Here is a 25,046-nt window from a genome sequence, read left to right on the forward strand (position 1 = left end):
GGCTGAGTGCTGCTATAGAGAGGATAGTAGACCTGGATGAGTGCTGAGTGCTTCTATAGAGAGGATAGTAGACCTGGCTGAGTGCTGACTGCTGATATAGAGAGGATAGTAGACCTGGCAGAGTGCTTACATATAGAGGATAGTAGACCTGGCAGAGTGCTTCTATAGAGAGGATAGTAGACCTGGATGAGTGCTGAGTACTTCTATAGAGAGGATAGTAGACCTGGCTGAGTGCTGCAATAGAGAGGATAGTAGACCTGGCTGAGTGCTGAGTACTTCTATAGAGAGGATAGTAGACCTGGCTGAGTGCTGCTATAGAGAGGATAGTAGACCTGGATGAGTGCTGCTATAGAGAGGATAGTAGACCTGGCTGAGTGCTGCTATAGAGAGGATAGTAGACCTGGATGAGTGCTGCTATAGAGAGGATAGTAGACCTGGCTGAGTGCTGCTATAGAGAGGATAGTAGACCTGGCTGAGTGCTGAGTGAGCATCAAAGCAGTGGTCTGACTCAGTGGTGAAAGGTCATTGTGAGGTTATAGATAAGGTGGTGGAGATTTTTTATTTCACCTTTATTTAACCAGGTTGGCCAGTTGAGAACAAGTTGTCATTTACAACTGCGACCTGGCCAAGACAAAGCAAAGCAGTGCAACACAAACAACACAGGGTTACACATGGAATTAATAAACATGCAGTCAATAATTACAAAATAGAGTTCATATACAGTGTGTGCAAATGAGGTAAGATAAGGGAGGCAAGGCAATAAATAGGTAATAGTGGAGAAATAATTACAATATAGCAATTAAACACTGGAGTGATAGATACAGTACAGAGAATAAGTGAATCAGAGTGAGACATACAACACATACACACACACACACAACATTTAAACACAACACACACACACACAACAGAAGTTTAAAGACTGTCAAACAAACTGACAGAGGAATGTAAAAGCAGACATGATAAACCTGCTCTGAACCCCTACCACATACGCATGCCAAATGGTATCATCTTCCCTATGGGCCCTTGTCAAATTAAGTCCACTAAATAGGGAACATGTTGTATTTGAGACGCAACCCCCATGTTGGTCTTCCTGTACTCCTCTACAGACTTAAAATATTCAAGATCTTTCTTTGGTGGAATTATTCAAAGCATGACAACAACACAGCTAACAAAAAGTTATGTTTGCGATATCTTACCGCAAATGTGTGTGTGCATTTGTGCGAACTGTGAATCCTCGCCCTCTTCAGATAGTGAGACTAAACATAGGAGATAAGATCTCACCATTTTTTGGATGTGGGTAGAAGTCTACAAGGCCAGGCGACACTGGCTGAAATGACATGCTACCTGTTCCTGTAGACTGGCAAACTGCAGAAACATGTATCTGATATCTCTCCAGATAGGGACAAATGAACCCTGGACACCTCAGTCATGTTTGAAGGATCAAACTCCTGTCCTCCGTACAGATATCTTTAGTTTGATATTACTCATGAGGCAAAGTTTTGAAAAATATAGATTTATTTTCTACAAGAAAAATACAGTTGATCGCACATCACTGATGTAAGTTCTTTACAGTATAAAATGTAGGATTCATTCACATTCAACCAGCATAGAATAAATACATAATCAATACGTATAAAATTAGTACATTCATGTGAAACATTCTGTATTTCAATATAAAATGATCTTATTTGAGAACAATTATGCTTTTCATGATAGAAGTACATAGTACCGTATATCAAGCAAACATTTTTAGTCTGACTACAAACAACCATGGGAAGAACACTGACTGTTATCTTTAAGACATAATTCAAAAGTAATCATTTAACAAATAAATATGTTTGTTTAAATACATTTTTTTTAAATAACTCCATTTTTTAATACATTTCAATAAAAACTGAGTGATCCAATCAATAAGTAGTACATCAAAAAATACATGAACAACCTAAACCTGAGAATGGTCTATAAATAAATCATTACTTCTGTCACAAAGAGAGATGCAGCGTATTTATGGGCCATATTACACAAAGAGAGATGCAGCGTATTTATGGGCCATATTACACAAAGAGAGATGCAGCGTATTTATGGGCCATATTACACAAAGAGAGATGCAGCGTATTTATGGGCCATATTACCAGAAGAGAGATGCAGCGTATTTATGGGCCATATTACACAAAGAGAGATGCAGCGTATTTATGGGCCATATTACCAGAAGAGAGATGCAGCGTATTTATGGGCCATATTACCAGAAGAGATCATTCTATAATATATAGAGATAATCAAATTATCTCTACGGTAGTATCTCTCTAACATTCCTTTTCGTTCAGGTTCTTGAGGAAATATCTGTAAGCCATTAGAACAATAGTATTCGGCGGACGGGTTAGCAGCGACTTGCTCTTCATGGGGCAGATACTGGCCTCCTTAAAAATAGAAAGAATTGAGCCATTAGTACGCAGCATTCGGTGCCCTGAACCAACTTCTACCTGCACAAGTAGAGTGAGCAGAACTGTGCCGTAGCTGGACCTGAACTGAATGCTAAAGTCTGCCAAACAGTGACAAAAGTCCCAAATGGCACCTTATTCCTATTGGCACTGGTCAAAATCAGTGCACTATATAGGGAACAGGGTGGCATTTAGGATGCATACAGAGAGTGTGTATTATACAGAGGCAAATGGCACCCTATTCCCTATATAGTGCACTACTTTTGACCAGGGCCCATAGGGACTGACCTGTCCAAAACACTTCACTAAGTTGTGTGTAAAACAGTGTTCAGAAACTCACCTTAGGGGTAGATTTCTGAGGCAGAGCCTGGATGTTCTTTTGTAGTCTGTTCAGAAGTGGTTTGTGTTCCTCGGTCCGGGCCTTCACCTTGTTGACCACATGCTTCAGCCCAGTGGCAAACGTCCCCTGGCACTCACACTGCAAGTAACACATGAGGAGACTTGATCAGACCGCAGTTCAGACAACAGTTGGAAGTTACGCATACACCACAGACGTGGGTGTGTGTGCGTGTTGATGAAGGATAGATGACTTACTGCTTTCTCCTGCATTTGTGATGCTGGTACTCGGTACTGCTTTGGCTGTATGATGGAAGAAAAACAGTATAAGATAGACACAGGCTACATTCAGAATAACAGTATATTACGACTCCACCAATCATCTCACAGTCTCTGTGTATTTATTGACTTTCGATAACATCTCTCGTTGAACCAATGCCGTGCGGTTTGTGACTAGCCACGATGATGTACATAGTATTGTCATGACGTTGGCCTGTGGGTAAGGTTTATGACCCCCCATAAATACATTCCTCCCTTTCCTCTCTTGACTCTACTGAAGGATTCTTGAAAAGCCTTTGTTAAACATAGAGAGTCGGGGAACTTCAAAAGCTGGGGGGAAAGGAACCATATTTCGGTAATCCAACCAGTTGAAAATATGCGTTGGTACTTAATGAATATGATGTCAGTTTGGTTGTCATCTGAGACATTCTTATTAATGATAGGATGACAAACTGTGTTGTGGAAAGTCTACACATTATAGTTATTAAATGGTTAAATTAAACTATTTGTGAAGCTCTGCTCACTCAGTGGCCCGCCCCTGTGAAGAGACATGGGTTATAAACTATGAAATACACCCATCTCTCACGCCACTATAAAAGCCCTTTACGAAAATATAACTTCCTGTTCCGAGTATGCGAGGCCTGCAGCCTCTGCGTTAAATAACTTGCTGTTCCGGGTACATTAGGGCGACGGTCCGATGTCAGAAAGATTCAGATAATAACTACAGAACTAAGCCAACCTCAGCGTGAGCTTTGGTTGCGAATGGTATGGACTTTGAACTCTGATTCACTACATAAGCGATACCTCCTAGCCGTTGAGTTAGCAGCGGCCGCTGTATACATGGGCAAGGAAATGACGGACAAAGGTTATCTTCTAACAAACAACACGACACTGCTAAGTATCCAATTTACCAAGAGACACTCTTAAAGGGACAAGGAAGACGAGGGACAAGGGCAACACGGCCAGCATCTACGACCAACCTCTAAGCGCAGCTCAGAGTAAATATTTATTGCATTTTACTTTTCCAAATGGGCGGTTATTTAGAATGCATAAGATTCTGTATTTACGATAGTATAGCTTCTCCCTTTGTTCTTCAGTCCTCCCGCGCTTTCATTCAAGCCCAACCCTCTCTCTTTGTGTAACCAGCCGTCATACAGGTATCATCCCCCAGGGACGTTTTCTTGTAGGACATAATTAGTAATCAATGTATGATCCATTCTGTGTATATGTAATTCTTTGTGATTAGTTAGGTATTTAGTAAATAAATAATTATACCCAATTTTATATTGCTGATTCAACTTGTTAGCTAGGTTTCGTGAAGATAACCAAGAATTTAAAACTTTCAGATGAGACTGAAATAAGGTGACGATTAATATTGACTGCTATTGATGTAAAATATTACTAGGTCTTTCAGAGTTTATTCGGAAGATAACAGCTCTATAAACACTCTTTCATGGTGCCCCGACTCTCTAGTTAATTACATTTACATGATTAGCTTAATCAGGTAATATTAATTACAGAGAAAGGATTTTATAGAATAGCATGTCATATCACTTAATCCGGCATAGCCAAAGACACAACAGTATAGAACTCACTACCCAACTCTTTACATGGATAACTACTGTCGGTGAGCTTAACTTTGAGCTCAACTCCAAATGTGTGTCCCAAATGGGACCCTTTTACCCATATAGTGCACTGCTTTGGTCAAAAGTATATAGAAAATAGGATACTATTTGTGGCACAACTAACTACCAGTGATAAGAACATTACTAAGCCTATTAATGCATACTTACATAAGTGAAGTTCTCCGGAGTGAGGTTACTCAAGTCATTCAGGATCTCTGTGCGTAGGTTGTTGCTCAGACAGCGATGCAGCATGTTGAGAAACACAATGACAACAACGGCTGACTTCATTATTTTCATACTGTGATCTCTGGTTCTCTGTCTATTACTCTCTGTTTCTCTCTGTTTCTCTCAGTCCCTTTAGAATGTGTGAAGTGAGAATGGCAGAGATCAGCGACATTAATGCTTTTTATGGCAATCAAACAGGAAGTTGTTGTGAGAGGACGTACAGAAACCGTGATGTCACTGAAACAGCCCAGACACCAGGCTCTGATTCGGAGAGATCTAGGAAAACACAGTATCATCCTCATCATCATCACCACCACCACCACAGGTCAGGGGTGATATTTGTTTATATATTTATTTATTTGAAATTTATTAAACTAGGCAAATCAGTTAAGAACACATTCTTATTTTCAATGACTGCCTAGGAATGGTGGGTTACCTTGTCAGCTTGGGGATTTGATCGTGCAACCTTTCGGTTACTTGTCCAACGCTCTAACCTCTAGGCTAGGATTATGATAGATAGTTTCATGTTGTTGTGTCCAGGACCATGTATGTTAACATTTTGACTTGTTAAAATAAAACCTATTAAAGATGTTAAGAACTGCTGCTCTCTCATTCCAGACCAGCAGATGTCTTTTTAGAGTGTCGGTGCACATGGTGATTGTGGGAGAAATTAGGTACATATATGGATAAATATACTGTCCTATATAAAAGAGGGATGCATTTGCCATTCTGGTAAGGTACATTGTCTATTGTATAGGACAGGAAGCCAGAGTGGGGCCATGGGAGAGGGCAACACCTAGGGCAGCTGGACATACAAAGGTCAGAGGTTATCTAAGGAGGGGGTCAGCCAAAGGACCAATTGATGGATTACAGACATCAATCACATCACAGGAGACAAGTCTGTTTGATCTTAGACAACCATATGAAGAGAAGGCGACCAGAACAGCTAGGCACCCTAAAGCTAAAGGAGATGAAAGACACCAAAAGGGACACATGGAGTTAATTACAGGGTATGAACACAGGCCATAGGAAAGGGGAATGTATAGTATTTTTAGTATAGCTGAGCATGCTAAAAACAGAAGAGACACATAGTCTGCTGACCCTAGATAACACACAAACAGGAGAACGCATTAAGCTGAGTGAAGGGTCAAAGCAAGGGTATTGTCACCATTAGGATCTAATGGAAAGCAGATGGGGGCGTTATTGGGCTGAACAAGCAGGAAGCACGGATTGGGATGTAACTTAATTTGCATATGGGAGGGACTTATATGGTAGGTGTATAACTCAGAGCGAGGGCTCTGAAAAAGTGTGTGTGTTCCGCGGACCGCTCCGGCTTATGATACTGTTGTATTAAAAGTCTATATTGATTTTCACAAAGTTCTTGGTTGTGTCATATTTGAACCGATTTGCCACTACATGATCCCGATCTTGCACTGGCAAAGCTATGGACTGTGCTTTCATCAAATATAGGCTCTGATAGGTAGTTTAAACATATATTTTTTTTTATAAAAAAATGTATTTCACCTTTATTTAACCAGTTAGGCCAGTTGAGAACAAGTTCTCATTTGCAACTGTGACCTGTTCAAGATAAAGCAAAGCAGTTCAACACAAACAACAACACAGAGTTACACATAAACACATGTACAGTCAATAACACAATAGAAAAATCCCTATTCAGTGTGTGCAAATGGAGTAAGGAGGTAAGGCAATAAATAGGCCAATAGTAGCGAAGTAATTACAATTTAGCAAATTAACACTGAAGTGATAGATGTGCAGATGATGATGTGGAAGTAGAAATACTGGTGTGCAAAAAAGTAAATATAGGTTGTACACTGTTTTGTGGAGGAGTTTTGAAGATGACCCAGAGATGCACCTTGAGTTATAGGCTACAAAAGGAAGTGGTGGTCCTCAATGGGATTTATTTTTATTTTTTTAAATGTTTTGAACCTTTTCAGTTAAGAACAAATTATTTTTTACAATGACGGCCTAGGAACAGCCTTGTTCAGGGGCAGGACAGATTTTTACCTTGTCAGCTCTGGGATTCGATCCAGCAACCTTTCGGTTACTGGCCCAACGCTCTAACCACTAGGTTACCTGCCTCCCCAAGATAAGATGGTACTATATTTATCTGGTTGCACAGACAGACTTTTGCTGTGCCTCTCAAGCCTGCTTGAAGCACTGGCCATGCTTGAAACCATATTGCACATCTGCCAAATAGACAAATCTACCATGAAATGACTCTAGGCATCCTCCAACCACCATCAGCACTTCACAGATCCGGGCAAGTTGCACACTGGGACTGTGTCTGAAATGGCACCCTATGGTCCCTGGTCAAAACTAGTGCACAATATAGGGAATAGGGTGCCATTTGGGATGCACCCAAGCTGTCAGTCTTGCAGGTGTAAAATGAACCTTCCAGTGAAGAACTGTGGGGTTTCTCAGTCGTCTCTAGTGTGCGAGGAGAAGCATACTAATAATACACTATGTGAAGTAGAGTGTCTGAGGTCTCTCTCCATGACACCTTATCAGAGACTACCATCTCAGCCACACTTCTGATGCTATGTGGAGATGGTGACAGCTCTCGTGGGTTAGATTTACTTTCTTCGTTGAATTTTCTGTTGGGCCTAGATTTGAAAAACTAACCCTAACCTTAACCTAATTCCAATTGCATAATTTGAATGATAAAGGAATCCGAACAGCTGCCGCCTATATTATCTTTGATTATTGCATGGTTCATGAACCTGGTCAGGACACATGGCAGTGTTCCAATGGTACCCTATTCCTTTTACGGGGCACTACTTCTACCAGGGCCCATATAGGGAATAGGGTGCCATTTGGGAAGCAGACTATGAGATGGTTATGTCTGCTGTTTAAATTAGGTTTCCTGTCAGAACTTAAGAGATGTTTTCATTTGCACTAGATCCACTCACACATCTCCTCCATGAGTCTGACTGTATCTCATATGAAGAGTACACACTGAAGTTGATACTACATCTACATTTCCTGTACTTTAAATCATATGCATGTACTGTATGTGTCCATTAGTATGCTCTAATAAATGACATGTTTTATTCATTATTTTTTCCATTACAAATGATGATTAAATGCTCCCCTCTCCCAGCCTTCCATCTCTAGCTGTTACCAGCCAGTTGTTCTGTGTTCATGTGTTTCTGTTGTGATGTGTTAACGCCAATTTCATTTGCCCTCAGAGTTGCTATATAATTGCTTATCACTCATGCATGCCCAGGCCCATAACCAAGTCTAGAATGATTACATTAATTCACTAATATGTCCGTGTAGTGGTAGTGGGTTCAAATATTATTCTAAATAACTAAAATAGTAAGGAGCGTTTGCCCTGGCCTGCCTAGAATGCCAGATGGGAGGGGTTTAGGTAAGCGTTGCAGTATTGGGGCTCCTCTATCAGTCCATTGAGCCAGGCAAGATCAATCAAGCACAGATAAAATATATTAAATTATACTAATACTATTTAAACCCAGGTCTGCCTTCTATGGAGGCATGAAGTAGGCCTACAGTAACTATATAGCCTGGCTCTAAGCCAGAGATGTGGGTTGTGTCCCAAATGGGTGTTGGTCAAATGTAGTGCACTATATAGGGAATAGGGTGCAATTTCTGATGCATCACTGTGCCACCATGTTCATTCTCACAGCACAGCAGAAATAGCACAGCCGCTCTCCTCAATTGAGGATGTCTGGCATTGGCTAAAGGTGACATCATAGTTTCATTGGTATTGTCAATCCACAGATATCATCATCATCAGTGAAGTAGGAGATAACACAGCAGAGTAGAAAGGCCCATAGAGCTGTCAGTCACTGTGATTAGGCTAGCTGTGGTGACTATCTTTTCTCTGGGTGAAATAACGAGATCCTTCGAATTGCAGATAAGAGACTAGGGTGGAGAGGCCCAGACAGGTCTGAGTCACTGTGGTTACCAGTGAAAGTCTACATAGATTTACATGGTCACCTTGAGAGGAAAATAAAGGTCCTATGGGTAAACCACAGCGATAGAAAGATATTAAAGGTCATACAGACAATATGGGTATGACATCGGGGGTAAGAGGGCTTCCCCATCCTTGGTAGTGTTTTTTAATAGATTTTTTAATAGAATTTTAAAACAAACAATCCACCTGCATTGAAGCCAGTCAACATTTACATGACATTTTAGTCATTCATCAGATGCTCTCATCAGGTCAAGTGCACCGCTCAAGGGCACATCGACAGGTCCTTCACCCAGTTGACTCGGGGGACCCGAACTAGCGATCTCTCAGGCCACTGGCCCAAAGCTCAACCATCCAAGACCCCCCCCCATACTTTCACTTTCATTCATACTTATTCTATTTTTTATTCCCCTGGCATTTTTTATCCTTAATATTGGTCAGAAAGAGCAGTATTCTAACTCCTCCCACTGCCACTTGCCTCCAAAAATATTCTAGTGTGCTGCTGTAATCAATTGGTTGTACTCTTGGATTGAGCAGACCTTCCCACACATTTCCGATAACTCCATGAAAGACATAACTCTACCGTTCCAATGTACAATAATATATATATAAAATAAAATAAAACTTTTCTTTTCCAAAAATACAGGTCTTTTATCAACCAGTAAATTTGAGTTCAACCATCATTTTTGTTGTAATATTTGCTCTATTGTAACCAGCTCTGTATTTCCTGTTTGAAAAAGAGATACTTTGAACAAGGTTTCATTTTTAATTGAGAAGCGGCTATTTTTAATCAAAGGATGAGCTTTTCTTAATTTTTATTTAACTAGGAAAATCAGTTAAGAACCTATTCTTATTTACAATGAGGGCCTACCAGGGAACAGTGGGTGAACTGCCTTGTTCAGGGGAACAGTGGGTTAACTGCCTTGTTCAGGGGAACAGTGGGTTAACTGCCTTGTTCAGGGGAACAGTGGGTGAACTGCCTTGTTCAGGGGAACAGTGGGTGAACTGCCTTGTTCAGGGGCAGAACAACAGATCTTTACTGTTTTGTCAGCTCAGGGATTTGATCCCTCAGTTACTGGCCCAACACTAACCACCTGCCGTCCCCAATAACCTACTTGAGAACCATTTTGGGTTTAAGTAAAACTTTTGTAAACTGAAGCTTTGAGTGAGAGATTGAATGCTTTAATAATCTCAGCCCTCCCAGTTCAAATGCAATATACAGATAGGCAAGCTTTATCTTGTCTGGTTCAGCGTCACAGATAGAGCAAAATATTTTCTCCTCATATGATTTGAAAAACAAGCCATCAGGAGTAAGCAGCACCATAAGTAAGAGAGTAAACTGAGATATGACTAACGAGTTTGTCAGTGTCATTGTTGACCTAAATAGACAGGTATTTACCTCTCCATGGTTGCAGGAGCTTGTAAATTTTTACACATTTTCTATTGAAATTCATGGAGGAGAGCTCATTTACATATATTGTGATGTGAACACCAAGCATATCTACATCACCATCAGCCGATGTTGTGTTAAAGGTCAACTGCAGGTTAACGTAAAAGTTGTCTTTTAAAGATCCAATACATAATATGGTACACTTATCATAATTGGGTTTTAGTCCAGACAGGCCAGGAAAGTTATCTAGATCTTCAATGAGACATTGCAGGGATCTAACTTGTGGACTCAATATAAAACTTGAGTCATACATGGACACCTTTGTTTCTAAGCCTTGGATTTCTAATCGCCTAAAGTTCTTATTTGATCTGATTGTAATAGATATGGCCATTTCAAATGGCCATAACAAATAGATATAATAACGGACACTCTCCTTTAATTATTCTTGACAGTTCAAAACTCCCTGAGAAGTAGCCATTATTTACTATTTTACACCTGGGGTTGCTATACATTACCTTGGATAAGAGACTCACCCAAATGTAAAAAAAAAAAAATATCCAAGCATTTATATATAAATTCCAGTCACACTTTATCAAATGCCTTTTCTAAATCCACTATGGTAGTGTTGTAGTTTGTTCAGGGATTGCCTCACCCCTAGAGAGAACTCTCACCCTCCCTCAAACCAAAAGGCCATTCTCTAGCTAGGGGTCATAAAAAGAAAATAGATTCATTACAATACAATTTATCTGAATACCAATATGTTGGTATGTTCACCACATGATTTCTGTGACAATGAGTGACATCATTGAATTCATTCATCATTGAATGTTTAACATCAAATTTAAGTAGCTGATTTGGATCTTCTGGGTGCTGAGATGATGTTGAGTTTAAAGCCAGATGTCTAAACGTGTCATTATTCCTATTACGTCTGATGACTTGGTGATAAAAGTTGTTGGAATTGGAAAGGTGCCAAAAGTTCCAGTCAACAAACAGTTACCTATGTCTCCACACCTACAGTGTGAGGGCAGAGAGGTACAGAATATGGGGGAGGTGGAGGAGGGGGTATTTCTGATGTCAGATAGTGTGATGATTGGAAGCCATCTTTAGTTTTCTCATGACTCAGACAGGAGAGTTGTGAGTATGTCTCATCCTGTCCATCTCGTCTCTACTACAGAACTTTTCCACCAAACATCTTTGCTTGCATACTAATGTGTGTGTGTGTGTGTGTGGGGGGGGGGGGTGTACCTGTGTGTGTGTGTGTGTGTGTGTGTGTGTGTGTGTGTGTGTGTGTGTGTGTGTGTGCGCGCATCTGTAAGAAACGTGAAATATGTCAGATCGTGTGATGATATGAGTCCTGCAACAGATTTCCGCTCACAACCCATGCATTTCTTGAACCCATCACGTAATTATGTCTATCACACAGACCTCACCATGAGATATATCCACTGATAGAGAAGATAGAGCCATGAGACGTGGATGGATAATACCACATCCCAGTGTGTGAAATTCCCAACCAATAGAAGGAGCTCAGTCAGATTATACGCAATGCAGGACACGCTAGATAATATCTAGTAATATCATCAACCATGTGTAGTTAACTAGTGATTATGATTGATTGATTGATTGTTTTTTATAAGATCATTTTAATGCTAGCTAGCAACTTATTCACCTTGTCAGCTCGGGGGATCCAATCTTGCAACCTTACAGTAAACTAGCAACGCAATAACGACCTGCCTCTTGTTGCACTCCACAAGGAGACTGTCTGTTACGCGAATGCAGTAATACAGTGCATTCAAAAAGTATTCAGGCCCCTTGACATTTTCCACATTTTCTTACATTACAGCCTTATTCTAAAATGTATTATATTGTTTGTTTTTCCCCCTCATTAATCTATCACCATACTCCATAATGACAAAGCAAAAACAGGTTTTTAGAAATTTTTGCAAATGTATTAAAAAATAAACTGAAATATCTCATTTACATAACTATTCAGACCTTTTACTCAGTACTTTGTTGAAGCACCTTTGGCAGCGATTACAGCCTCGAGGCTTCTTGGGTATGACGCTTCCAACTTGCACACCTGTATTTGGGGAGTTTCTCCCATTCTTCTCTGCAGATCCTCTCCAGCTCTGTCAGGTTGGATGGGGAGCATCGCTGCACAGCTATTTTCAGGTCTCTCCTGAAATGTTAGATTGGGTTCAAGTCCAGGCTCTGGCTGGGGCACTCAAGGACATTCAGAGACTTGTCCCGAAGCCACTCATGTGTTGTCTTGGCTGTGTGCTTAGGGTTGTTGTCCTGCTGGAAGGTGAACCATCACCCCAGTCTGAGGTTCTGAGCGCTCTGGAGCAGATTTTCATCAAGAATCTCTGTACTTTGCTCCGTTTATCTTTCCCTCGATCCTGACCAGTCTCCCAGACCCTGCTGTTGAAAAACTTATCAACAGCATGATGCTGCACCACGCTTCACCGTAGGGATGGTGCCAGATTTCCTCCAGACGTGGTGCTTGGCATTCAGGACAAAGAGTTAAATCTTGGTTTCATCAGACCAGAGAATCTTGTTTCTTATGGTCTGAGAGTCTTTAGATGCCTTTTGGCATACTCCAAGCGGGCTGTCATGTGTCTTTTACTGAAGAGTGGCTTCCGTCTGGCCACTCGACCATAAAGGCCTGATTGGTGGAGTGCTGCAGAGATGGTTGATCTTCTGGAAGGTTATCCCATTTCCACAGAGGAACTCTGGAGCTCTGTAAGAGTGACCATCGGACCCTCCTCCCCTGATTGTTCAGTTTGGCCAGGCGGTCAGCTCTAGGAAGAGTCTTGGTGGTTCCAAACTTCTTCCATTTAAGAATAACGGAGGCCACTGTGTTCTTTGGGACCTTCAATGCTGCAGACATTTTTTGGTAACCTTCCCCAGATCTGTGCCTCGACAAAATCCTGTCTCGAAAATCTGAGGACAATTCCATCGTCCTCATGGCTGTGAAACCTTTTTTTAACAGGTGTGCCTTTCCAAATTCTGTCCAATCAATGAATTTACCACAGGTCCTCCAATCAAGGATGATCAATGGAATCAGGATGCACCTCAGCTCAATTTTGAGATTCATAGCAAAAGGTCTACTTCACCATCAGACCATGTTATTGGTAAACTGCAGGTTAACGTAAAAGTTGTGTCTTTTAAAGATCCAATACATAATATGGTACACTTATCATAATTGGGTTTTAGTCCAGACAGGCCAGAAAAGTTATCTAGATCTTCAATGAGACATTGCAGGGATCTAGCTTGTGGACTTAATATAAAACTTGAGTCATACATGGACACCTTTGTTTGAGAAGTAGCCATTATTTACAATTTTACACCTGGGGTTGCTATACATTACTTTAACCTATTGACTAAGAGACTCACAGAAATGTTTAACAAATCCAAGCATTTATATATAAATCCCAGTTGTACTTTATCAAATGCCTTTTCTAAATCCACTATGGTAGTGTTGTAGTTTGTTCAGGGTTTGCCTCACCCCTAGAGAGAACTCTCACCCTCCCTCAAACCAAAAGGCCATTCTCTAGCTAGGGGTCATAAAAAGAAAATAGATTCATTACAATACAATTTATCTGAATACCAATATGTTGGTATGTTCACCACATGATTTCTGTGACAATGAGTGACATCATTGAATTCATTCATCATTGAATGTTTAACATCAAATTTAAGTAGCTGATTTGGATCTTCTGGGTGCTGAGATGATGTTGAGTTTAAAGCCAGATGTCTAAACGTGTCATTATTCCTATTACGTCTGATGACTTGGTGATAAAAGTTGTTGGAATTGGAAAGGTGCCATAAGTTCCAATCAACAAAGTTACCTATGTCTCCACACCTACAGTGTGAGGGCAGAGAGGTACAGAATATGGGGGAGGTGGAGGAGGGGGTATTTCTGATGTCAGATAGTGTGATGATTGGAAGCCATCTTTAGTTTTCTCATGACTCAGACAGGAGAGTTGTGAGTATGTCTCATCCTGTCCATCTCGTCTCTACTACAGAACTTTTCCACCAAACACCTTTGCTTGCATGCTAGTGTGTGTGTGGGGGGGGTGTACCTGTGTGTGTGTGTGTGTGTGTGTGTACCTACGTGTGTGTATCTGTAAGAAACGTGAAAGATGTCAGATCGTGTGATGATATGAGTCCTGCAACAGATTTCCGCTTACAACCCATATTTCTTGAACCCATCACGTAATTATGTCTATCACACAGACCTCACCATGAGATATATCCACTGATAGAGAAGATAGAGCCATGAGACGTGGATGGATAATACTGTAGGATCTGGGATCTACATCTGTTTATATTAGTTACTGTGCTGTTACTAAGCAGTAATGCATTACGGCAGTGTTACGTTACTACACCTAATAGGAAATGCACATGCGCACTGGAATGCCGGGAACTGTAGAGCACGAGGGGTTTTAACTAAAGGAAAACTAACTGTACTCCCGTCTCCTGCCTGGTCATTTCTCCACAGCACCAATATTATAAATACCACATCCCAGTGTGTGAAATATTACAGTGGCGACGAGGTGATTAAACTACATAAACGGACATTGCTTGAAGGGAAGAATGTTGCGTGAGTAATGAAACTCAAAATAATTATGTAATTTGTTATTTTTTATTTTCTTTGCCAGTAGAGAAGGCTAAGCACTGCTAGCACTGCTAGTACAGTATTCAGGAGCTGCCAAGTAGCAAGACTATTGGAGTCCAGAATAGCGACACTGCCCTCTGGTGGTTAAATAAAAAAAAACTGTAATTGAACCCATTGAAATTAGGCGATCTCAGTGGAGAAATATTGTCAAGGGGAAAAAAAGGAAGAAGGGACATAACACGGTGTGCACATTAATACAAATGAGTGCAGTGAATGAAGTAATTGCAGAAACTTCTGAAGTGAAGAAGTAGATGAATATTCAGAAAATTAAGGAATATAAGGAAACTGAACAATTAACTGTGAAAATGGCAACCATTGGTCGAGTACCAGAGTTTGAGGCTACAAAAGAGGATTTTGATTCCTATTTGGAGCGTTTTGAGCGTTGGCTGGCTGCAAATGAAATCAAAGATGGAAAGAAAGCAGACGTATTTCTCAGTGTTTTGGGTCCAACTGAGTATGGATTGCTGAAAGGTCTCATTGAACCAATGAAAGCAGTGGAGTTGAACTATGCAGAACTGACTGAAACTCTTTCAAGGTATTTCAAGCCTAAGCCAATTCTCATTGCAGAACGTTTCAGATTTTACCATCGTCACCAGAGTCAAGGGGAAACCGTGGCTGACTACATCCTTGCTTTGAAAAGGCTGGCAAGTACATGTGAGTTTGCACAATTTCTTGATGATGCTCTCCGAGACAAGTGTGTATGTGGTCTCACAGGTGAAGCATATCACAGAAGGCTCCTGTCAGAGAAGGACCTGACCTTTAAGAAAGCCTGTGATATAGCACTTGGACTCGAGCTTGCCCACAGGGATACTATTGAGCTATCGGGACATGCAGAACGTCAGAAAGGTGTTCACAAGGTCAGTGATGCACGTGGTGAAAAAAGCTCACAAAAGTTACACTTTTTTCAGTCCCGTCCTCAAGGTTACACAAGAACAAAGCAGCCCACATCTCAAAGGTCTAAGCCAAGTTGCTACAGATGTGGGGGAGATAATCATCAGCACAGTGAATGTCGATTCCAAAAGGAAAAGTGCCACAATTGTGGAAAGGTTGGACATTTACAGAGTGTGTAAAGCCTCGAAACGCACAGCAAGAGCGCACAAAGTGTCAGACGCAGCACAAGACGAGGAAGGTACAACTGAAACAGTATTGGAACTGTTCACAGTGTACACAGCTCAACAACTAAACGATGGAATCTATCTCAACATGGAGTTAGCTGGAAAACCAGTAAAAATGCAGCTGGACACCGGAGCGTCTGTATCCCTGGTTCCAGAGAGACTCTACAAAGAAAAACTGAAAGAGTGCCCTCTTCAGCCCGCGTCCATTCGCCTTTCTTCATACACTGGTGACACTATTCCTGTGTTAGGGCAGATCCAGGTCCCAGTCCGGTATGAGGGGAAGGAGTGGACGCCTTGCTAGGCAGAAACTGGCTACAAAAGATCAAGTTGAACTGGGGAGAAATCTTCAGTCTGAGAAATGACAAACCAGTGAGTCAGGCTACACTCACTAACATGCTGGAGAAGCACAAAGAACTTTTCAAAGATGGCTACGGTGAAATACAAGACTTCACAGCAAAAGTCAGAGTGCAAGAAGGAACCAAGCCTATCTTTCACAAACCACGTCCAGTTCCCTATGCTCTTAAGGAAGCAGTAGAGAAGGAACAGGACCGCCTACAGAAGAATAACAATCACGAAAGTAGCGAGGAGCGACTAGGCCGCTCCGATTGTTGTAGTCCCAAAGAAAGACAAGACCGTCAGAATGTGCGGTGACTACAAGGTCACAGTAAATCGCTGCATACTACCAGAGGAATATCCACTACCAAACGCTGAAGATCTGTTTGCCACTCTAGCTGGTGGGAAGGTTTTCAGTAAGCTGGACCTGGCATTCGCTTATCAGCAACTGAAGCTGGATCCGGAGTCAGAACAGTATCTGACCATCAATACACACAAGGGGCTATTCAGATTCAATCGCTTGGCCTATGGATTCTCGACAGCTCCAGCGATATTCCAACAAATGGATCAGATCTTGGACGGTATAGACCATGTTGTGTGCTTCATGGACGACATCCTCGTGTCAGCACCAACCATTGGAGAGCACCTTGTAGTGCTGGACAAAGTGATGTCAAGATTGGAGAAATATGGAGTGAGAATGAAACGCAGCAAGTGTGAGTTCCTCCAGGACTCAGTGGAATATCTTGGATGCAAGATTGATGCACAAGGCCTGCACCCAACCAACAGCAAGGTGGAAGCAATCGTAAACGCACCAGCACCCACAAATATCAGCAGAAGAAAGCTCATGACAGACACTCAAAGACTGTCAGAGAATTCAAAGAGGAAGAGAGGGTGATGGTACGTGATTTCAGACACCCCAAGCGCCTGTGGAACTCAGGTGTGATCTTGCAACGCAGAGAACCTTTGACTTACCAAGTTCAAATTGGTCAGCGCCAGGTCAACGTTCATGTGGATCATCTGCTACGATCCAACGCCCCAGCAGAGACATCCCGAGAGAACAAGAACAACAACGACCCCCAGGACTATTCTCCTGACTGTGGACGTACGGGAGAGACAGAGCCTGACCTTCCACCCGAACCTGGCCCACCACAGGAAGCCCAGGAGGAGCGGAGATATCCTATTCGACAGCGAAGGGCACCTCAAAAGCTTGACCTGTGAGTTGAGCTGGTTAAGGAGGTAACGGACAGTAAAACAAACACTTTAATATGTCCTAGATAAAAGGGGAAAAAAAGGACATTACCTGGGTTAGTTATTAGGACACAAACTCCATCTTCGGGGCAGAATAATCCCCTGGATTTGTGCTGGGCTCTGAAAAGTCTGCTTCAACCCAGTAGTTGAAAAATGTTTAAGAATGCATTGTTCAGATATTGCATTAGTAGTTACCTAACATATTTACCTTGTTCTCTGGGAGTTAAACACTATGGGGGAGGAGTGTAGTATCTGGGATCTACATCTGTTTATATTAGTTACTGTGCTGTTACTAAGCAGTAATGCATTACGGCAGTGTTACGTTACTACACCTAATAGGAAATGCACATGTGCACTGGAATGCCGGGAACTGTAGAGCACGAGGGGTTTTGACTAAAGGAAAACTAACTGTACTCCCGTCTCCTGCCTGGTCATTTCTCCACAGCACCAATATTATAAATACCACATCCCAGTGTGTGAAATTCCCAACCAATAGAAGGAGTTCACTTTGTTCACTTCTTGGATCAATCCATCATTAGATATATCATTATTCCAAATACATGGGAGATCAAAATGTTAGCTGGAAACGCCGTCCCCTCCCCCATATACCCACCTGTTTTCCCCCTTCCCATGATGAGCAAGCAGAGACAGAGGATACCTCCCAAATGACGCCCTATTCCATATACAGTGCACTAGTTTAGACCAGAGCGCTATGGCTCCTGGTCAGAAGTAGTGTACTATATAGGGAATAGGGTGCCATTAGAGATGTTTCAGACTTTACTGGTGACCTCTCACCTATATGTGCGTGCATGTGCGTAGGAGGAATGAGTGATGCTAAATGTTTAGCAACTCCAGTGGTGTGGTCACACCTGAGCTAAATAAAGTGTGAAGGACATCTTAGGGGATTTTCAAACCAAAATGGTCACAGACCGAGTTTTAACCACAATGTAGTGCAATCCATTGATTGCGTACACTTCCTATGATGCACAACCTCCAACAGTTGAAAAGCTAATTTCCTCTGTGGCCAGTAGAGGGCAGGACAGAATGTTGTTCCCTTCACTGCTGTATTAAATGTTGATCATTATTATTATGTGCAATGTATTTGTGTCTGTGTGGATGTTTGTCCTCATTGAGATGTGCAAAGGGAAGGGGGATCACTGTTTTTGCTTCGATTTCCAACCAAGGTGCATGAATTGAGGAGTAAACTTAAGAATCAGCAACACTTGGAAGTCAATGGAATTAATTTTTTTACAACGTCTTTATTACTAAAAGTAGAACCAGCGCGTTTTGGCTTTAAAAAAAAACATGATAAAGGCCAAGAGCCGAAACGTGCTGGTTCTACTTTTAGCAATAAATACGCTTTTTATGTAATTCCATTGTTCCATTGATACTTAAGTATATTTAAAACCAAATACTTTTAGAATTTCACTGAAGTAGTATTTTACTGGGTGACTTTCACTTTTACTTGAGTCATTTTCTATTAAGGTATCTTTACTTTTACTCCAGTAGGAGATTTGAGTACTTTTTCCACCACTACTATGTGTAACCAGCTCTATACCGGTACCTTTCTGCGTTGTGTTCTGGTAAGTTGTAGGTGGAAGACAAGGTTCTGGACACAATTATGCCGGTTGTCTCACTTTGAATGACTGCATGGAATGGATACAAATACAAGGCAGAAGTTAATGCTGCCGTCTAGACTCCCATACAAGTATATTTGCCTGATAAAAGACAGCGCAGAATGCCCATGAGAAAATCATCATCAAACTCACGATGTCGGTTCCTGAAAGATACCCTCTCCCGCAACAAGGCAAACGGTAGCCTTGCAAAGTTGCACTCGAACCTTATCCCCATTCACATGAATATATATATTCCTATAAACAGTAATGCAACACTAATCAGTGACGATATAACCTTCGCTTGTCTTTTCTAGCGCATTTGTGAACATGGCAATTCAAAAGACCAGAGCACACATAACACATAGCTCCCCTCAGCACGCTCTGAGCAAACTGAGGAGGAAAAGCATGGCTCCCGTTGATGACGTCACAGCATTAACACAATTTAGAAAATAAATACAATAAAATAGTTCACTCTTGATAGTAATGTAAAACATCTAAAAAATAACCTTAAAATATGAGGGATTTGTTTCTGCTTGTATTCTTTTCACTGCATGCAAACTGGCTGCGCGCGTGCGCTATCGTGCATACATTTATTTTGTCCCCTCACAACAAACGCGATCACGACACGCAGGTTAAAATATCAAAACAAATTCTGAACCAATGATATTAATTTGGGGACAAGTCGAAAAGCATTAAACATGTATGGCAATTTAGCTAGTTAGCTTGCACTTGCTAGCTAATTTGTCCTATTTAGCTAGCTTGCTGTTGCTAGCTCATTTGTTCTGGGATATAAACAGTGAGTTATAATTTTACCTGAACTGCACAAGGTCCTCTACTCCGACGATTAATGCACACATAAAACGGAATCGTTTCTGGTCATCTCTCCTCCTTCCAGGCCTTTTCGTTGTTGAATTTATATGGTGATCGGCATCTAAACGTTAATACTATTACCACGACAACCGGCAAAACAGTTTGTCTTTCAATCACACACGTGGGTAGAACCAACGAGGAGATGGAACGTGGGTACTTTTGGAGCAAAAGCATTAAATATAAATAGGTCTAGTTGCCAGGCTCAAGTAGCAATGACATGCACATTAAGAGAAGATGACACCCAGGCCATATGACACCCAGGCTATACTCTATTTTTGAAATAGTACATTAACCAAGACCATACTTACATTTATGACAGCTGGATGTACTATGGTCAGAAGGATACAGGAAGAAGGATGGAAGCAAGATAACTGATGACAAACATGTGAAACATAAGCATGCAATGCATACATTATTTTTAGGGCGTGAAAAGGGTTCTATCATCATTATAACCTAACCAAAAGCATATGAGTGTTAGTGGACGTGAATCAGCAAGCTCTGAGATAAGAAGAAAATAATGGAGAAAGGTCAAGGGAAACTATTTTCATATAGAGAGAGGGGACTCTATACGTTATGCAAAGACAGAATCCTATAAAAGACAGGACTCTGTAATATGAGAATTTAGTCTCTTTCCATGGAGGGGCTCAGCTCTGTTACATTAGTGATAGGGTCCTTCCATGGAGGGGCTCAGCTCTGTTACATTAGTGATAGGGTCTTTCCATGGAGGGTCTCAGCTCTGTTACATTAGTGATAGGGTCCTTCCATGGAGGGGCTCAGCTCTGTTACATTAGTGATAGGGTCCTTCCATGGAGGGGCTCAGCTCTGTTACATTAGTGATAGGGTCTTTCCATGGAGGGGCTCAGCTCTGTTACATTAGTGATAGGGTCTTTCCATGGAGAGGCTCAGCTCTGTTACATTAGTGATAGGGTCCTTCCATGGAGGGGCTCAGCTCTGTTACATTAGTGATAGGGTCCTTCCATGGAGGGGCTCAGCTCTGTTACATTAGTGATAGGGTCCTTCCATGGAGGGGCTCAGCTCTGTTACATTAGTGATAGGGTCTTTCCATGGAGGGGCTCAGCTCTGTTACATTAGTGATAGGGTCCTTCCATGGAGGGGCTCAGCTCTGTTACATTAGTGATAGGGTCCTTCCATGGAGGGGCTCAGCTCTGTTACATTAGTGATAGGGTCCTTCCATGGAGGGGCTCAGCTCTGTTACATTAGTGATAGGGTCCTTCCATGGAGGGGCTCAGCTCTGTTACATTAGTGATAGGGTCTTTCCATGGAGGGGCTCAGCTCTGTTACATTAGTGATAGGGTCTTTCCATGGAGGGGCTCAGCTCTGTTACATTAGTGATAGGGTCCTTCCATGGAGGGGCTCAGCTCTGTTACATTAGTGATAGGGTCCTTCCATGGAGGGGCTCAGCTCTGTTACATTAGTGATAGGGTCCTTCCATGGAGGGGCTCAGCTCTGTTACATTAGTGATAGGGTCTTTCCATGGAGGGGCTCAGCTCTGTTACATTAGTGATAGGGTCCTTCCATGGAGGGGCTCAGCTCTGTTACATTAGTGATAGGGTCTTTCCATGGAGGGGCTCAGCTCTGTTACATTAGTGATAGGGTCTTTCCGTGGAGGGGCTCAGCTCTGTTACATTAGTGATAGGGTCCTTCCATGGAGGGGCTCAGCTCTGTTACATTAGTGATAGGGTCCTTCCATGGAGGGGCTCAGCTCTGTTACATTAGTGATAGGGTCTTTCCATGGAGGGGCTCAGCTCTGTTACATTAGTGATAGGGTCTTTCCGTGGAGGGGCTCAGCTCTGTTACATTAGTGATAGGGTCTTTCCATGGAAGCGCTCAGTTTTGCTACTTTGTATTAAAGTCTATATTGAATTCACCAGTTCTTGTAAGAGTATTATATTTCTGAGACAATTCTCCATGACATATTTGGCGAGCTTAGACAGGAGCTACAGGGACCTTGGACAGTGGCGTTCCTGGCTGATGACGGTTTCTCCGGACAATCTCGCAAACAGCTGGCCACCCAACTATAGCAGGTAAGCTCGTGCTTGCATAGTTGAAATGTTTGTGTAAATTGCTTCGGGGATTCTGTCTCAGCGGGGGAAAGGTCTCTCTTTAAATTCCTAAAAACCCAGTAATACTAAGAGCTTTTGAATTCAGTAAATTGCATGCATGCTTGACTTTTGGGGGTTGTTAAATGTAAGTATATATGTGCATTTGTAAGGACTAAGTATGAAGAGGCAGGTAGACCTTGCTGGTGTCGGGTGTTTAGCGGGGGGCGCTTGCATTTGCTCTGGTCGGACCGTTCGAACGGACCCACGTGTGGGGCCCGATTGGTGCGTTTGTTTGCTCTCTCTGTCTGAACTGCCTGGCCTGGTGTGGGGCTGCTGCTGTCTGCCCATATGGTCAAAACAAATCAACAAGTCGTTTAAAAATCCTGTAATACCGCATCAATAAAATTAGAAAAGGTCTGCTTGGGTGACATTCATGGTTACCGCCCGAATAAAGAGGGGGTCTGCTCGGATGAATAGATAGAATGCAGAAAAACAAATCCCGTGGATAAAACGCTCCGTCTAGCTAAACGGGTGTCTGTAAATCGGTAGGTCACGCCACGATATTGCTCTGAAACAGAACAGAGGGCAGAATTGGGTGGGTAAATAGGGTATGAGGAAAGACTGACCCGATTAGGCAGAATTTCCCATCATACCATGAAAATCCTGTAGAATAAAGCCGGTTTATGTTGAGAAAGTGAATTAAGTCAGGACTAGAAAAACTATAGGTTGTCTTAGGTAAGACAGAGGGTGTGAATGGACAAATGTGAATAAAGAGATGAATGAGTGCAAATAAACTTGTAAATTAATAAACGTTTCTCTGTGTTGAAGAAGCATGCCAAAGTAGGCCAGACATATGGAGCAAGGAGGAAGAATAAACTGTGTGTGTCACTAATCCAGAGGAGGGACTGCCCGGCCTCTCTGTGACAGGCAAGGTCATAAAGTTGAGGAGAGTGCATTTACTTCTCACTGGGAAGAGGGGATAAAATCAATAGATGATTGGGCAAAACAAGCTATGAAAAGATAGAACATTGACATAATAAATGTGTTAATAACCATTCTGGAATGTATAGAACTTGTTAAAGTATTTAAAAAGGCACATATAGTATATAACAGTGTGTGAGAGATCAAATATACAGATAAACACAAATTATACTATGTGGTTCAAATAAACCTAGGCTGTCTAGAATAAATAGTGAAAACAAATACATAAAAAGAGTAAGGTGGTATAGTCTAGAGTATATACTAGAGACATTACAGCACCGTGAAGGACGGTAGGAGGAAACAGCGGGCAACTGAAGAGCTCTGTAGCAGCAGAGCCCTCTAGGATAATTATAGCCTGAAGGAAAGGCAGAGGTGTAACATTTCAGAAACTAGGACAGAGAGTGAGTCTGAAGAGACTCTACAAAGTAAAGAAAGGATCAATTTTAGAAATAAAAATAATACGATAAGATAGTCTAGAGATAGGATATAGTAAGTAAATAAATAAAGAGATAAGAAAGTGTAGATGTTATAAATAGCTGAATTAGAAAACATGTATTAAATAGGATTTAATACACTGAATAAAGTACTAGAATAACTAAACTGATAAAATGAATAGAACGCCAGTATAACCCCTATGCAGAGTATAAATAATAATGATATCTCTGAATGGGATAAACACACAGTGATATTTGAGGTACTGTACTAGAATAACTAAACTGATAAAATGAATAGAACACCAGTATAACCCCTATGCAGAGTATAAATAATAATGATATCTCTGAATGGGATAAACGCAGTGATATTTGAGGTACTGTACTAGAATAAGGCATTACGTCGTCTGTAGTATTCAGTAATACAGTTGCAGACATTATAGAGTAGGCTTTAATAGGAGGTATTAAGTGCCGTGACTAATTAATTATTCTCTGGGAAAGGGGGTAGGACTGTTTCTCCCTGGAATATAGAGATAGTGGAATTTAATAAAGCCATGAAGTCGCTGAAAGAAGTGCACGTTAATTCTAACAAATGCGGCTTGAATATGAAAGAGCAAATTGGATAATGTTGGGCAACATTACCCGGTAAACGGGGTAAATAAAATAAACGATTCAGGGAGGCAATTATGGATTGGAACAATCACACAAAACCATAATAAGAAGCTCATCTTACCAGCGTTTTGATGTCAACGTTCTATCATCAGAAAATACATTACGATGGGGGACAGATATGATTCTGCTCGCCCTCGCAGACGTGCGTAAGGAGATGTGGAGCTAACGGGTATGGAAAGTGTAATGTCTTAACACTTAGTACTTATTTATACGCTGCTCAAAAAAATAAAGGGAACACTAAAATAACACATCCTAGATCTGAATGAATTAAATATTCTTATTAAAGACAACAAAATCACACAAAAATTATCAATGGAAATCAAATTTATCAAAATTAAAGTGGAAAACCACACTACAGGCTGATCCAACTTTGATGTGTGGCCTCTGTGTACCTGTATGACCTCCCTACAACGCCTGGGCATGCTCCTGATGAGGTGGCGGATTGTCTCCTATGGGATCTCCTCCCAGACCTGGACTAAAGCATCTGCCAACTCCTGGACAGTCTGTTGTGCAACGTGGCGTTGGTGGATGGAGCGAGACATGATGTCCCAGATGTGCTCAATTGGATTCAGGTCTGGGGAACGGGCGGGTCAGTCTATAGCATCAATGCCTTCCTCTTGCAGGAACTGCTGACACACTCCAGCCACATGAGGTCTAGCATTGTCTTGCATTAGGAGGAACCCAGGGCCAACCGCACCAGCATATGGTCTCACAAGGGGTCTGAGGATCTCATCTCGGTACCTCATGGCAGTCAGGCTACCTCTGGCGAGCACATGGAGGGCTGT

General features: G+C 41.7%; 2 protein-coding genes across 6 annotated transcripts in view; one reads left to right on the forward strand and one right to left on the reverse strand.

The window, feature by feature from the left end:
• Positions 1-25,046, forward strand: part of pin4 (protein (peptidylprolyl cis/trans isomerase) NIMA-interacting, 4 (parvulin)) — a 52,423-nt gene that overhangs the window by 17,356 nt on the left and 10,021 nt on the right. Inside the window, exon 1 of one of the 4 annotated variants that reach the window (XM_090198705.1) lies at positions 21,680-22,159. The exons of 2 other annotated variants lie outside the window; for them this stretch is intronic. Coding sequence is in view for 1 of the 2 variants with exons in the window: in XM_090198703.1 (XP_090054829.1) it covers positions 21,867-22,155 (289 nt within the window). In the remaining variant the exon portion in view is untranslated. Of the gene's footprint in view, positions 1-21,679; positions 22,160-25,046 lie in introns of those variants that run through there. One more of the 4 variants, XM_090198703.1, reaches the window with a different exon arrangement.
• On the reverse strand, positions 1,501-20,175 carry LOC149978347 (uncharacterized). 2 transcript variants are annotated; one of them, XM_090198708.1, is made up of 5 exons: positions 20,058-20,175; positions 4,850-4,896; positions 3,036-3,080; positions 2,782-2,919; positions 1,501-2,420 (listed from the first exon to the last, which is right to left on the reverse strand). In XM_090198708.1, exons 3-5 carry the CDS (start codon positions 3,048-3,050, stop codon positions 2,307-2,309), a joined length of 267 nt encoding a protein of 88 aa, XP_090054834.1. In that variant the 5' UTR covers positions 3,051-3,080; positions 4,850-4,896; positions 20,058-20,175; the 3' UTR covers positions 1,501-2,306. The 2 variants fall into 2 exon arrangements, with proteins under 2 accessions (XP_090054834.1, XP_090054833.1); XM_090198707.1 differs by lacking the exon at positions 20,058-20,175 and having other exon boundaries at positions 4,850-5,445.

Source organism: Oncorhynchus mykiss, chromosome 14 (genome assembly GCF_057628025.1).
Source record: "Oncorhynchus mykiss isolate SJ-2025 chromosome 14, ASM5762802v1, whole genome shotgun sequence".
Classification (NCBI taxonomy): Eukaryota; Metazoa; Chordata; class Actinopteri; order Salmoniformes; family Salmonidae; genus Oncorhynchus; species Oncorhynchus mykiss.

What these genes read in the sequence shown, in the direction of transcription:
- LOC149978347 (XM_090198707.1), bottom strand. Translation starts at nt 4,978, where the DNA reads ATGAAAATAATGAAGTCAGCCGTTGTTGTCATTGTGTTTCTCAACATG. An exon ending in CTCCGGAGAACTTCACTTAT is followed by an intron (nt 3,081 to 4,849) that starts GTAAGTATGCAT and finishes TCCATCATACAG; the next exon opens with CCAAAGCAGTACCGAGTACC. An exon ending in CACAAATGCAGGAGAAAGCA is followed by an intron (nt 2,920 to 3,035) that starts GTAAGTCATCTA and finishes TGTTACTTGCAG; the next exon opens with TGTGAGTGCCAGGGGACGTT.